Consider the following 15,759-nt stretch of genomic DNA (forward strand, 5'->3'; position numbering starts at 1 on the left):
TAACTTTCAACATTTTCCATTTCAAAATAGGTAAAACCTGAGGTAAAATGAAATGCTTGCTGCTGTCTAAAACTGTTTTACTTCAACCAACTTACATGCATCGTTTTATAATTTAAACAAAAAGTTTAAATCAACATTTTAAAGGTGAAAACCATTCTGCTTTTTCAAAACACAAAAGCTTTTTTAACTTTTTTGACTTTTTAAAACCAGATCTTCAGACAGCTTGCTTAAATGGTTCAGGGCCCAAGTACTGAGGTTGGACCTTTGGAAGATTCTGTACCTTCATGACTTGGCACAGTAACATATGCTGAAGTGACAGTCTTACATAAGAACAGTCTTACAAGGATCATGAAGACCAGCAAAAACATTATGATTATTCTAAAGCTTATTCAATCTATTAATTACACATTTTTTCTCAATTTAAGTTTGCTTGATTTCATACATTTGAAATTCACTTAGAAAACTTTTAACTTCTAATTGTCCTCACTAGATCCATGACTTGAAACTAACCCAAGTTACAGTAAGCATAACCCACAAACATGCAGTCTTACCTGTGAAAACCCAACCATTCACTAGCTGACTTTCTAAAATGAGCTAACTGCTTCAGTTCAAAACCTGTCTGATTGGCACCTTCATTAAAAAAGTAAAACCTCAGCTGTAGTGACACAGAATTATCACCTACCCTAAATCTCAGCAGAAAGGATTTAATGCTGAGATACTCTGAAGTTCCCACCAATAACAAATTAAGATTTAATGTACTACCTGTAGTTATAGGTAATGGGTGATGATAACTGATAACAGAATCAGTTATGCATCAAAATCATAAACATGATGGATACTTACTCAGAAAGTCTGGACTCAAAATCCTTAACAGTCTCTTCTGTAAACTCTATCTCTTCAACACCATTTCTTAAATTCCTGGAACATTATGCATCATGAACGTCAGAGGTACACACAAAAATGACAGAGCAAAGAAAGGGCACTGCTGTACTTACAAAATAAGACTGCCTTCATTTACCAGATGTTCTAATGTTAATTGCAAGGATTCTAAACTGTAGTTTCTTAGCCATTCTTCAGAGGTTTGCACCTTTTCAAACTGTACTTTCTTCATTTGTACTCTCTACAGATCAAGTAACAAAAAATTAAATGCAATATGAGAAAAGAAATGTGCTGTTCAAATGTGACAAAATGCATATCCTAAGGAGAGTTGCTGGTAGGCAGTGCATGTCTAAGAACAACACAATCTTAGGTACTGGCATACTCTTTTGGATGCGGGATGCAAAGGAAAAGCAGCTTTCAGTACATCCTCAGATTGTAAGCTGAAGGAGAGCTTAGTCTGGAGAAGACAGGAAGGAAGAAAAGAAATTGGAGAGTTCAGCAGAAGAATTAAAATAGTGATTTACCAGAGAAAAAAAATCAAGCACCTCTAAAACTTGCTTCACAGAGTTCAAAGGGGTATATATTGTCTTCTCTTCTGAAGAAAAAGGCAGTATCAACAACTGATCTACCTTTATTGTTTTGCCTGATTTTTCACAGACTGATTCATCTCTGCATGTAGTTTCATAACTTCAGTGATTACATCTGTTGTTCTATTATATGAAAATACATGTAAGGAAACATATTAGTTGCCTATCAACGCATTTATTCCCCACTCTGTATGAATAGTGGGCATGTGTTAGTTTTCTAGTTGCTGCATTTAGCAACAAAACTCTCCTATCAGCAGATCACAAATCTTGCTGCTATGTGTGACCAGCGATCCATTATCTGATCCTGGATGTGACATAGTAAAGTCATGCCATGGTGGATGAACACCCTGCAGACTGGATTTCTTAGTCAACCTACAAAACAATGAATTCTACTCTATTGCTTCATTACTACTAATATTCCTGTATTGCCATAAAGTCTTTACAAGTTTTTTTTCTGCAGGAAATGTTCTATACTTTGACATTTGTTTACACATTCCATTAGATATATGATAAATGTTTTGCAAGGGCATAGTACTAGTTTATACAAACTAGTTATTTACTCTGTATTTAAGTATGAAGTCCTAACACAATTCTGTACCAGTATTCTCACTCATCTTTTTCCAAACCCTGATCACTCTCCAACAACTGTACCATTTCCTTGATGTGTGCATCCATTATTCAAATAGACTTAGCCTTGTTAAAAAAATAAAAAAAAGAAAAAACTCAAAGTATTAAGAAGTTTAACTCCTCAGGATTATATACTATTACAAAAGGTATTAATGTTGCCAGCAACTTACATGATAATTACATTGCATGTGGGACAACAGCAAATTAAAACACAGCTGCAAAGAGAAATTATAATTACCTATCTACAGAGAACACATTTAGGAACTACCTTGAATGAGCTATTTGCTAAGGGATTTTACGCAGTTAATTATAGAATCATAGAATAGTTAGGGTTGGAAAGGACCTTAAGATCATCTAGTTCCAACCCCCCCCTACCATGGGCAGGGACACCTCACACTAGACCATATCACCCAAGGTTTCGTCCAACCTGGCCTTTGACACTGCTAGGGATGGAGCATTCACAACCTCCATGGGCAACCCATTCCAGTGCCTCACTACCTTAACAGTAAAGAATTTCTTCCTTATATCCAATCTAAACTTCCCCTGTTTAAGTTTCAACCCATTACCCCTTGCTTGTCACTACAGTCCCTAATGAAGAGTCCCTCACCAGCATCCCTGTAGGCCCCCTTCAGATACTGGAAGGCTGCTATGAGGTCTCCACGCAGCCTTCTCTTCTCCAGGCTAAACAACCCCAACTTTCTCAGCCTGTATTCATACGGGAGGTGTATACACAACAAGTAGGATTCTAACTACACAGCTCAACCTGAAAGAAAAGATTAACCAAAGCAAACCCCAGAGCTCTGCGGTGTGTGAGGGGCAGGCAGCCGGAGATAGCCGGACTGCGGGGATGGAGGCCGTGAGTGAGCTGCCCTTCCTGTTGTGCCGCACTATGACCGAGAAAAAAATAGGATAAAATCCCGCTTTTCACTTCGCTGGGCTCCGCGCCTCACCCCTGCTGTGCCCTCCCGCTCACAGCGCGTCAGAGCAGCCCTCTGCCTTCCAGACTGTCCCCACCTCACGGGGAAAGCGCCCCTCAGCTACACCGACGCCCCATCCCCAGGGACTCTCCTCACCTCACGGGGGAAAAGGCTCCCTCATTCCCCACACACCCTCCCCTCCTCACCCGGTCAGGTCCCGAAAGCACGGGCGGACACGGAGCTAGTGACAGAGATCCCCCAAGGCTCCTCAGCCTCGGCAGACCAAGGCACCTCTCGGCACTCACCCGACCCCTTCTCCCAAGCGGGCCGGCTGCCGTCCGCCTTCGGCGTGTTACGGCGTTGCCGATGGAGACGGACAGGCCCCAGGCGGGAGGAGCTGACGCCGCTTCCCACCGCCCCGGGGCGGTGGTAGGCGGGAGACGCCGGGGTTGAGGAAACACCTGAGGCGCGGGGAGAGTCCAGTTCCAATCAGCGCAGCCGAGGCCAGTCGCTTTAGTAGACAATTTATTTTGATAAACTTGCTCAATAACAAAAATACAAGTGAAGAAAATTATGTTCATTTTATACAGTTTGTATTAACATTTGTTCGGAAATCAGTAATTGAAAAATGCTCTAACCAATTAGAAAACAATCCTCAGTAAAGGCCGGGGCGGGGGATGCAGACCGTCAGGCCTCGGGCGGGGAGCGACGTGACGCCCAGGCAGGACAACCCGCTTGCAGACACCATTTCCTTCATTATTTTCATCCTTCACAAAGGTTTTAAAGGACAGCTTTCATTTCTTGTGTGTCGGGGAAAACAGTCATCTACGGTTGTGTTCTGAAGTGGTTAAACAACAGCTCTGAAACACAGGGCTGACAGGAGGGCCCTAGTCCGGCGGCTTAGCCAGAGGATGGGGCACAGTGGTGTTGCATGCTACCAGCGTCTTTGGAAAACTGCTATCTCTCACCAGCAAGATTAACAACATAAAATGGTGTCAAACGGTTAGACTGGTGCCTTCAGGGAAGCACACCCTCCCCAAGTCTGAGACAAACAGCTTCCAAGCGATGATTTCAGCTTAGCTCAATGATAAGATCTATATAGACAAATCAGTTACATTTTACTTCAGAAGGTATTTCGAGTTTCCAATCTTACATGTTGTTAGCTAAACACATCACAGAGTGTGCATAAATTACATTATGTTGGGACATTAAACCTTTGGGGGAACTTTGAAGCAAAAGATTTAAGACTTTCTAGTGACATATGAAATGAGCTGTCCTTTAAAAGTGAAAAATAATGGCAGAATTAGAAAAGTTTATGTAAACACTCAACACAAATATGGGATTACCTTTGGAGAAGATTCACATGGAAACATTTGCTTTTCATGAACTGAAAGTCTACAGAAGTTTAGGCATGTTCAATACGAACCTCCTGTAGTTTAAAACAAAACCTTGTGCAAATAAAACCTATAAACAGTCCTCAGCAGATTTTACAGTGATGCTCTTACGTATGAAAAAATGCACACAGCTTTAAAACAAAAGTAACAGACATAGGTTTGACAAATGATTGCACCATAAAACAGTGTTTTATATACAGTTTACAAGATACGACTTTTTTCTGCTATAAATTAATACTGTACTATATAGTACTTAGTGACCTCATTAAAAGCAACTGTTGACAGCTGTCTCTTCACATAATGGTTGTGGAGGTGTTTGGGGTTTTTTTAATGCAGGTGGCTATATCTGTTTCTAGATTTAAGATGCTCCTGGTGAAATATTTATTTCACTGATTTACTTGTTAAATCTCTGCTATCATTTAATAATTCATAACAGTAGCATTGGCAGATCAGATATATTTCCAGTCACCCAGCCACAGTCTGGGTATGCTCCAAGATAAGTGTTCACATTTTTTAATGAAATGATGATCCACTTACTCTAAGCCTAAATCCACTGTATACATGATGTTACTATAACTGAAATATAAAGCTGGGGAGGGGGGAGAATCTTAGCATGTGAGAAACTCTCCTCTCCCCGTGTTCCAGTTACAAAAATCTCCTAAAACTATTTACAAGAGTGACATTTCTGACAGAGGTGTTTTGGGTTTTTTTCCCAAAAATCGTAATTTCTGATTTAAGTTTTAGTGAATACTTCAGCTTAGGATACAGCAGTGGTAACACCAGGAATTTAGACACACATGCAGCAGCTGAACCCTGTATTCTGTCTCCATCAACATCATTGGGGACTTCAGGCAGCTCATGCAGATGAAGGCTTAAATTAGGAACCAAATCATATTTAAACCATTACTTCCAAGTTGGTGCTTGGCTATATTTACAGATTAATACATGTTAGAAAAATTTAGTGATCCGTAAACACCCTTCCACCTGTGAGTGAGCTGACTGGAAAGAAGGTGCTTATAGACTATTCCAGTGACAAGCTTGTTAAAAAAAGGTCAAAAGAAAAAAAATACTTAATTCAGCAAATAACCTTTGGGAGGGAGAGAGGGAAAAGATGGAGGAGGAGGACAGGGACCCACTAGGGTGTGAATAGCACACTGTTTAAAAGAATTGTGTGAATTCTCTTATTTTCAAACACTTAAGCTTATCAGACAAGTGATTACTTTGGAATATTTTAACAATCATACACTTTCACTAACATGTTAGGAAAATGTCTATTCAGTAACACAGTTAAACAGCACTTGAAATACAGAGTTTTATTGTTTTCATAATGAATCTTAGGTAAACCATGTATTAACTGGAAAATACTGACAATACTAATAGGGCAGCTTTCCTGGGACACTAAATTGTACTTCCTGCAAAGTTAGATGGAGTAGTGAATTATGACATCTATGGATTCCAAGGTTTATCTTTGTGCTGAAAAGTATAACTACCTTTAGTGATGAATATTTACTCCAAATTTGGGTGGCCCTTAAATCCACATTTAAAATAACTTCAGTAAACAAGGCATATATTATTTAAGCAATTATATTGCTCATTTTAATACTTAAGTGACAGTAAGTTCATTCATCTTTCAGTGGAATAGTGTTTGCATTACTTTGAGCACTGCATTTTACACATGCTAGAGAAATGCTTACCTGTGGTAAAATGCTGTGCTTGAACATGTATGAATGCTGATGTGACAATGCAGTAGAAAAAGAGACTCTCTGTACAACAGTTGCTAATAATTTAAATAGTGTCAGTTTCCCAAAATTAGGATTTTAACTTTAAGGTATGACATGATCTCACCTTCTACCCTCATATACAAATAAATTACCATAAAAAGAATTTTAGCTTAACTTAAAATTGCACCTAAAAAGGCATGGGATCATTTGTACCTATTACAAAAACTGTTAAAATCAAGGGCTGCTACAAAGAATGAGGTAAACTGAAGACTCTCAGCTATGTGGCCTTCAGAGAAATGGCTTTTTTCTATTGAGTCCTAGTTTTGCACACCACAGTGTTCTGCTAGCAAAGCGTTCTGAGTTCTTTTCCAGGAACCATTTGTGTATATATACACATATTACATATATGTGTATATACACACACGTACACACACACACTGTATACTGCATCAGCAAAATATATATATATTTATATATATTTATATAAATATAAGGAAGAAATCCCCCTCTAAAATGTTCCTTAGTGTTTTTCTAGAGCTTATGGGGGAGCAGGGGATGTATGTCTTCTTGCTCTTACATACATTTAGAGAACATGTTTTTCATCTATTGGCTTCTTGGTGCAGTAATGCAAGATTGATCCACATTGATGCCAAAGGCCTTGCTCATTAGAAAGAAGATGTAAAATACTAATCTCCTAAACAGTGAGGCCAGCCTCACTTGAATTCCTCTGCAACCCTCTGGTCTGCCACAAAGTTCATAAATATTTTGACTTCCAAATTGTGAGATGTTAAAAACAGGAACAGTACAGTAACACGGGGCATTATGCTTCTCAGTGTAAAGCATTCTTCACTAGTTCCTATCACAGTGCAGACCTGACTGCATTAAAATATGCTCAGGAGATCAGTCAGCGTTGTCTGTATTTGGTTATGGGAAAGGCTCTCCTTTTTTTCATCCAAAGTGCATAGTGAGAACAAGTCAAAGCATTCCTCTTTTCAGTATGTGTTTGACAGTCTGATTCAGGCATCCTCCTGAGAATGATATTCTGCTGTCCTGCTCTTTTCCAAAATAAAGTCCCGCAGTTCAGACATTCATCAGCCAGGTAAACAAACTTTGCCAGCAAATAAAAGTCCAACTATTGTAAAGAAAATGGATAAGACAAACAGTACATATGAAGATCCAACCACTGTGTTGTTGGGTAACTTATATGGTTGACCTCCAATTTCACTGATGTAAAATCCTATTGGAAATATTAGGGCTGCAATACAGAGTAGAATCACTGCAAAGAAAAAAGAAGAGAAAAAAAATGGTCACTGTTGTGTTAAGGTAAAATTATTTACTTGTTCATAGAGCAGTCCAGAAAAGCAAGCAAAGCATTCTGACCAAACTGAAGTGCTGATTCCAGTACCTAATTTGCTTGAAATGACTGAGGAGGCTTTATCTTGCTTTTAAAACACAGAATCATAGAATAGTTGGGGTTGGAAGGGACTCACAAATGTCATCTAGTCCAACCCCCCTGCAATGAGCATCTTCATCTAGATCAGGTTGCCCATGACTATTTCATGCTGAGTTTTTCAGTCTTCCCTCAGATAATACATATTGCTGCTTTTTGTTTGTTAGTAAGGGACCCATGTGCTGTCCTTTTCTTCCCCTTCTTGTCTCCACCACTAAGACACAGAACAAAGTGAGGATGCTGTTCCCTGCTTCAGCTTCCCCACAAGTCAAAGAAGCAACAGTAAAATCCACTGGCAACCTTAATCACTGGTTCCTGTGCAAGTCAGCAGCATTGTAGCTGCTTTTGTTTCCAAGGTACATAAAACAGATTCAGGAGCTTGCCTGTCCCCTTTGGCCTTACCAGTACAAAGTCTCTAGTCTTTCCAAAACAGGAAATGATGGGCTGGAGCAGCCCCAAAATTTTTAATGTATCTTCACTAATGTTTTTCCTGACTAAACACACATGCTCCAGTTTATCCAGCTACAGCGTTACCTGCTCATAGTAAAAACTTTAAAGGACTCCATGTTTATGCAAGATGAAGTTTATCCCATATATCTGAATGCTGAAAACTTATGATTTGCATAGCACAGGCCTCGGTTTTGAGGACAAAAGCACTCATGCTCCATAGAACAGACTAGTTTTGGGCATGATCAATCTGAACTCAAAACGTGTCCAAGCAGAACTTGGGCATAAACAAAAGAGGATGGTTTAATGAACCACAGTCTACAATCAGAGCATCAGCTGCTCCTTGCTTTCAGGAAAGGAAAAAACCCAAATGTTCCACGAGAGGGAGCTCCAGTCTAGCTTTTAATGTAGCAACACCGCAGAATATTTGTTAAAGGGGAAGAAAATTGAGCACAAACAAAAAACATCTGGCAACTGCATAGTTACTACACTCTTGCTCAGTGCTACCTCGCTAGGCCATCTATTAAAACAAAATCAAACAACTGGAAACCAGACATTAAGCATTAAATAATCTGAAAGGTTTTAATCTACATTATTATCGTCCTATGAAATTCCACACTACACAATCTAATTCTTAAATAATGTTTCCCTTTTTTCAAATGTATCCTAACCAACAGCTGGTCTATCTGAGGAGAGGAAGCTTGGGTATGTGCTCCTTGAGCACATCTGTGTAAGCATAGAAGAGCTCCACGTTTGAGTGGTCCAGAAAGCAGAGGTTGATGTGTAACTAGTACCGCACACATACAATAAGTAAAAATCTGAACAACAGTCTGAGGGTAAGTCACATTATTGTAACTCAGCATGCTTCCTATTACATCCAGTTAGTCCCTGATAAGCATTCCAGTTATTTACAAAACTTCTGCAACATTTTAACAGTAACACAGGAAATAGCTTCAGGATTAAGAAAACAACCTGCACTTCCAAGATTAAATCTCTGTTATTATATTCAAGAATCACACAGCTGGAAAAGTTCTGATGGACTCATGGATATGGCTGAAGCACAGATCTTTAATCCTCTCTACTAAACCACTGTTCTTTGAGGTGTGTTGGACATAGCACACCAGGTCTGCAATCTGCTAGTGGCATTGTGGAGTGTGTGCTCAGTGTCTCCTTGTGTTCTGCCCAGGGACAGAAGGTTGCAGGCACCTCCACTCTCCATCATTTCGCAGAAGGACCAAAAAATAACTACTGTGTGTGCAGAATGCTGATGTGCACACACGTTTCACACATTCACTACACAAGTAACCAGCCATCTTTTCTCTTCCACTCTGCATCCTCACAGCGCACATGTTCTGCTATGGGGGTGTCCAAGCAATTTTCTTAGTATGGTCTGAATTTTTTAGTCTACTGAAATAGCAAATAAAAACTGGATTCATCAAAGTCTCTCTCGTATTAGGAAGCCTGGCAAAGGAATTAGGGCAAAGGTTTGACAAGTCATTAAGAAAAGACTGCATGAGAATTTTTTTTTAATAAGCAGCAGCTAAGGAGAAAATCCAATATAAAAAATGAAGAAAATAAGGAGAAAATCTAATATATGAAGTGGTCAGTTAATTTAGTGTATTTTTAAAGAAGATTTGCAAGCTAGAGGATAGGAATTTCTTACACAGACTGTAGCCCAAATATAACTCTCCATATCTGGTAGTACCAAATCAGCGAATTTCCAGCAACCCATACAGAACCTCTTCCTCAAGAGTAGTTGCTTTTGATTTAAAATTCTTCCTTGGGTAGGAAAATTTGCAGAAAAGACACTTAATGATTACAATTTCTGTTAACAAAAATATTTAGGTAACAAAACACAATAATTTCTGGACTGCTTCTGGATGGTGGCTGTCACAAAAAGATCTAGTTCCTGTAATTCTTTAGCTTAAAATTGTTTTGAGCATCTAATGACAACTTCAAAAATCCAGGATACAGCATATTAAAAGAAGGAGAAAGCTATGGTCTAGTCTTTAGAGGACTCATTGTAATACCTGCTTGTCTCTTTAGAGATGGGTAACATAGAAAGCAACACCTGGCACAAATCTTTAGTAACTCAAGCAGCACTTTATCACTGGGGAACATCAGGGATAGATGTTTACAGCATAGCTGTGGTTAATTAAAAATGTGATTACTGTGCCCCATTTTTACTTGCATTCCAAAACCCAAGGCCATCATATTCATGAACGTTGAAATCCTCTGGCAAAAGAATACCAGACTATCTAGTAAATGCTCAAAAAAAGGCAGAGATATTTTTTTGTCCAGCATCCCCTCCCTTGACACACCTCAGAGAAGCATCTCATTCAGTGGTAGCAGACACAGAATTAATTCCTTTTCTAGTTGTAGCAGATGGTAAGAGACCAAAATCTGTGTAAGATGTAAACAGATCTTGTGGGAGCTCTGTGAATTCCCACAACAGCCAAGGAATGAACACAAAGAAGGAATCTAATCTCCATTACATTGTATGAATTTGGTACTAAACAGGACTCAAACATCAGTGCTAGTTTTGATGAAACTATGCCCAAAGCGACAATACCTATCACACCAGAAAGAATACTGTGATTCTTGAAAAACTCTACAGAAACTGAAAATAAACTTTCACATTTGCCTTTAGAAGGCTTCTGTCACTCACACGATATTACCTGGATGGAGGAAATATCTCTCCTCTCTACAAAGCTGTTTTGCAAAGAAACCAGAAAGACAAGTTTCTGTGCAGTAAAATCACCCAGCTGGGGAAGGATGCAAACACTGCTAGTAAATACTCTTTCAGGTGTTTCCCTTTAGAAGTGTATACAGGAAAGAGAGCTGACAGATCAAAACTTTGTCCTTCATGTGTCCCGTAGTACTGCTTTCAGCAGTAATTCGTATTTGTAAGTACATGGTTGAAAAAATCTGAAGTCACCCAAGATGACAAGATTACAAGCAGAAATTCCATGAAAAATATGAACTACACATTGCCATGTAAATTCCAGCACGAATTGGGAAACAGTGACCTCTTACCAGGCTCTCCTTGCTGCTATCAGAGTTGCAAGAGGATTCCTTTGCCTTTTGATGATTTACTCTAGACCCCTTGCATTCAAAGGGAATGGAGCTGCCAGTCCCAGAGCTGCCTTTGGCAGTCCCAGCAGACTTCCCTGCCTGCCTCGGATAGCACATCTTATGTTGTGTTCAGAAAATTCTGTGGGAAGAGTATCTGCTAGCAGCCTGTGCGAAGCTGGTGAGTCTTGAAACTGCTTGCAGAAGAGACTGAATACAACTATGTTTTCCCTACCCCCGCTACATGTTTTCATCTTACAGCGCTGGCACTTCACAGAAGGGACCCGTTCACAGTATTCCAGATTGACTATACACGGTTTCCTAATATTGATCTACAAGTAGGTTACTAATTTTTGTGGTCATCTAATGAAACACAGAAGTCACATCAACTTTTTGAAAAATGAAAAATACAGAACTTTTCCTCCCATTCATTTTGGGTTTTTAAAGTGTCTTTCTCTTACAAGTTAAGCAATAGTATTTCCCATCATCATTAACTGGAATACAAAGGTCACAGTTGTATGGTTGAAGCTGACTACTCAAGATGTTGAATTTTAGAATTTCAGCGATGCAGAGATTGTATCTTAATAGAATTATGAATAACTGACTTGCAAGAGAAAGGATCGGTATGTTTCATTATTAAACATCTTATAGCAAAAAGGCAAGTGCTGAAATAAAAGTGTCCTTCTATATTTAGTCTTCCAATAATGGATCTGTTGCAAGCCTAAAGAGATCTATAGAAAAAAACCCCAGCTTTAGAGTACCAGGCTTTTTGGCTGAACTAACCTTCACAGTTGTAGAAAACTGAAGATGCAGGGATGTTACAATTGGAGATATTTTAAAACATTACAATATGTAAAGCCCAAAATACAAGCTCTGAATTCAGGATTCACCTGAAAGAGGGATGGATTTTAGACTTATTGCAGTAAGTCATACCTATAAAACTGCTGCCTCTTTCTTGGGAAGGCAATCTTTAGTCATTCCACTCTGCTAGGAATAAGCTCTAGGTATATGGGAGTGGGGAAGAATGAAAGACTATCAGACGCACAATTCAGGACTGACCTCTATCCCTGCTCATTTTCTTAGGTCAGTTAATACACTGCCCAAGTAAAAGGATCAGGCCTTTCTTTATCTCACCTTGGGCCCACATTCTCTTACTCACTCTCAATCACAGTCACTTAAGATACAAACTCTTTGAGTTTTGAAGAATATTATTTTTTCCTCAGATGTAGCATATAAAGAGAAGGAATGGTTTGTATAGTAAGAGCCCTAAGCAGTGCTCCTAAACAACACCACAGTGTTACTGCAGACTCCACCAGTTTATCCTGTATACAGGTCAACTGTGAGGTTGAGGTCACTTACTTCCAGTGAAAGCTATCCAGCGGGCATATTTAGTAGCTTCTCTTCGCCAGTGGGAAGCCACCAGCAAACCACATGTGACAGTTAGTGAAATGATTCCCATAACGATGAAAAATAACGTAGTGACCCACTCAGGAGGCAGCCGTGGAGGAATACAGGTCCTGTCACGTCCATGGATGGTTTGACACTGTCGCACAAGGCCAACTGTGAGAGCACCTGAAAATACATAGCAGAGAGGCAAGTAAACTTTTAAAATCCTCTCTGAGGGGCGCTCAATTGCAAACCAAAGCTCAGAATTCAGCAAAAATGAGGTATTTTTTCTCTGATGAACTTCAGTAAGCCTTTCAAACTCAGAGGATGGGGGGAGGGCATGCTTTAAACATCTATTTTCATGCTCTTTCAGCACAGGCTTGCACAAGTTGAAGCAAGGTGGCTGCAAGCTGTATCTCGTTCTTTAGTGGCAATCAAGGTCTAATCAAAGGGATAAAGCACTCCTCTCCTATAAAGCCTGCCAATAACAGCTAAAGTGGCAACAGAGTTCTATGGAGGACCACTCCCTCATCTGTGCAAGATGAAATACTTTTATCATCTAACAAAATGAGCTACAGCCCCTAAAATGCCTTTAACTGTCAAATGCCTTTTCCCCTTATCTGCAAATACAGCTTCACTCCTCAAAGTCTTGCAGCAGAAACTGCACTTGATTCATGCCAAAATTTTAAGAACATTAAAAAAACCCAAACCCTATTCTTTACAGTAACTCTTTAAGAATTCCTCTATGCAGGAGGCTGGTCAAGCCTTTTGACAGCTAACGAGTTACTACACATAAACTGGGATATCTACACAAGAGATCTATCAAAAAGATCCTAGGAAAAGGATGAGGGTGGTACAGGAGCCCTAGAGTTTTACATAAAGTAAGTTATTTTCTATTAAATGTAAAAATCTGACTGAAAATCCAATTCAGTGCTTTTTAGACTCATAAAGAAGCTTTTAATAAGCTTTAATAATGATACTATCTTTATGTGAAAAAATTTAACCCAAAATTAACATGCAAGATTAAAATCCGTTTCTTTCAGTAACTCGTAAACATTAAGTCCTGTATTTCTTATTTTTCCCCTTGTTCTGAACAGCTTTCCTAAGTAATCACAATTGTCTTTTATCTAAATTAGGAGCAAAACACCAACAGTGGATAATACTAGAGCCAACATATTCCTCCACTAATTATTATAAATTAATGTTATTTATTTGACCTGTTTAAAACCCAAAGAAGGAAACTTGGAAACAATTACAGTAAGACTTGGAAGCTCAGGTATAGCATGTCTTTTGGAGGGAGAAGCAACTATCATACTATTATAACTTTTTTTTTGGGGGGGGGGGGGGCATGAAACAAAGGAGTAAGCTAAGAGTCAAAAGGGTAACCAGTCCTTGCATGCATCTCCTAGCACTCTGGAGACAACTTCTGCAAGTGTGCAGATCCTGTCTGTTTACACCTCAACCAGTAACAGCAGATTCAGTTTCTGAGCTTTGAGTCATTGGGTTAGGAGGCAGAATATTATGTTTTATTATATGTAGCTCTTCTAATACACTCATAGAGGATGAGAAGAACCAAGAGCAAAACCATCACTGAATCAGTTCTGTTGAAGCATTCCTGTAATCTGCTTAAACTACAAAATTTTAGCCATAATCATATACATTCTTTTAATTACATGTTTACCAACTGAAAGATTCTGAGATTACTTTTCAGCTAAAAGTTGAAGTAAAATCCTTTAAAAAAGGATCAGTTACAAACCCAATAAAACTGGCATTTTCTACTCCAAATATATAGCAATCACACCATTGCTGAGCACTAGGATTACACAAAATTGAGCCAGAATTACACAAGCAATCCTACACAGCTGACATGCCTGTGCAGTACACAGTTTTACATGAACTGCTTCTCAGTTGCTTTTTCATAGCCTCCCATGTTTTCATTTTACATCAGCTTCTGGGGCAGAGGGAAGATGTGCATGTGTCCTTAAAAGTCAAGCTCCTTGAAACAAGCATTTTGCAGATCCTCATACAAAACACTAAGTAGTTTTCTGTAATTTAGGATAAAGAGCCTATTCACTGCAGTATTGTAGAATGGGAAATTAATCCCAATCACTCTGTAAGAATAGGATTTGATAATTTTACTATACTTGCAGTAGAAGTCAGGGATTTTTTCTAAGGTGCAATTCTAATCTAAAAAATTACTTCATAAAAATGACATCACACACTCAACAGATGCTTTCGGAGTTCAGATATGTCTCCTGAATTCAGTGGCAATAATTTAGTGCATTTTTAACTTTGGCAAAAGCAACAGTGATAAGAATCACTGTGATGGACTCTGTTCCCTTTTGTATGTTAACTGAAACTGAAGAAGAGTTGCTATAGATGAGCATGTATTAGAGACAACAAACTTGTGTTTCAGATGCCATTTGAAGTTTATACTGAAGACATTTTCAATAAGAGCACATTCAACATGTTAGATTTAGAGAGGACCAAAGCTAAGCCCAGCAGTGCCGTATTTAGATAAACCAGAAGATAACTCCATCTTGAACTGCTAGTTTCCAGTGCAATTTGCTGTCAATGTCTACTTCTCCAAAGGCTGATTTTCTAAAACATAAAAAACCTCAAGAAACCCACAATTAAAAATTAAAAAGAATAGAACACAAATCTCGGAATTATGAGTACCACAGTACCACCCCTTTTGAAGACACAAGGATAGTTGCAAGAAACTACTCAGGGCAGGGTTTCCTAAACATCACTTCTGGTGCCCAGTTGTGTTGCTCCACTCTATTTTAATGAGAGTTTTAAAGCACCAGCGCTTAAATTCAAGTATCTGCCATTCTGGAGGAAAAATACTGAACTTAATGGTTAAGCTTTTGCTACACATACTTAGTATTTTCTCTGAACTCTGCTTCATGCATTACAAATTTGAAGTAGTTATTCCACAGTCAAGGTTTTGAACCCTGAGTCTGCAGAATCTAGGGAGCCAAAAGGAGAGCAAGAGAAGCTCTGTGAACTATTTCTAAAGGTTTCACAAATGTAACTGGGAGAAAAACATTCATTATGTGGTTGTAAATAAATGTAAAGTTCGTATTTAGGCTCACTTTACAGGAATACCTCACTTGTGTACATAACTGGGCAGAAGGAAATTAAACCTCTTAGCTGCTCCCATAGTGACAAATCTCCTGTTGAATGCTGACTTCAACAGAAGTCTCTGGTGTGGAAAACCAGTATTTATTTGCTACAAAATTCAAAAGAAAAGTGGGTTTACACAGCATTTTATTG

General features: G+C 38.9%; 1 protein-coding gene across 1 annotated transcript in view; it reads right to left on the reverse strand.

The window, feature by feature from the left end:
• Window positions 1-3,557: 3,557 nt before the first annotated feature.
• MOSMO (modulator of smoothened) overlaps window positions 3,558-15,759 on the reverse strand; it is a 29,741-nt gene continuing 17,539 nt past the window's right edge. Inside the window, exons 2-3 of the mRNA XM_034065823.1 lie at window positions 12,454-12,666; window positions 3,558-7,401 (exon numbers count right to left, since the gene is read on the reverse strand). Coding sequence (XP_033921714.1) covers window positions 7,217-7,401; window positions 12,454-12,666 — 398 coding nt within the window. The 3' untranslated portion in view covers window positions 3,558-7,216. The remainder of the gene's footprint in view (window positions 7,402-12,453; window positions 12,667-15,759) is intronic.

Source organism: Melopsittacus undulatus, chromosome 8 (genome assembly GCF_012275295.1).
Source record: "Melopsittacus undulatus isolate bMelUnd1 chromosome 8, bMelUnd1.mat.Z, whole genome shotgun sequence".
Taxonomy (NCBI): domain Eukaryota; kingdom Metazoa; phylum Chordata; class Aves; order Psittaciformes; family Psittaculidae; genus Melopsittacus; species Melopsittacus undulatus.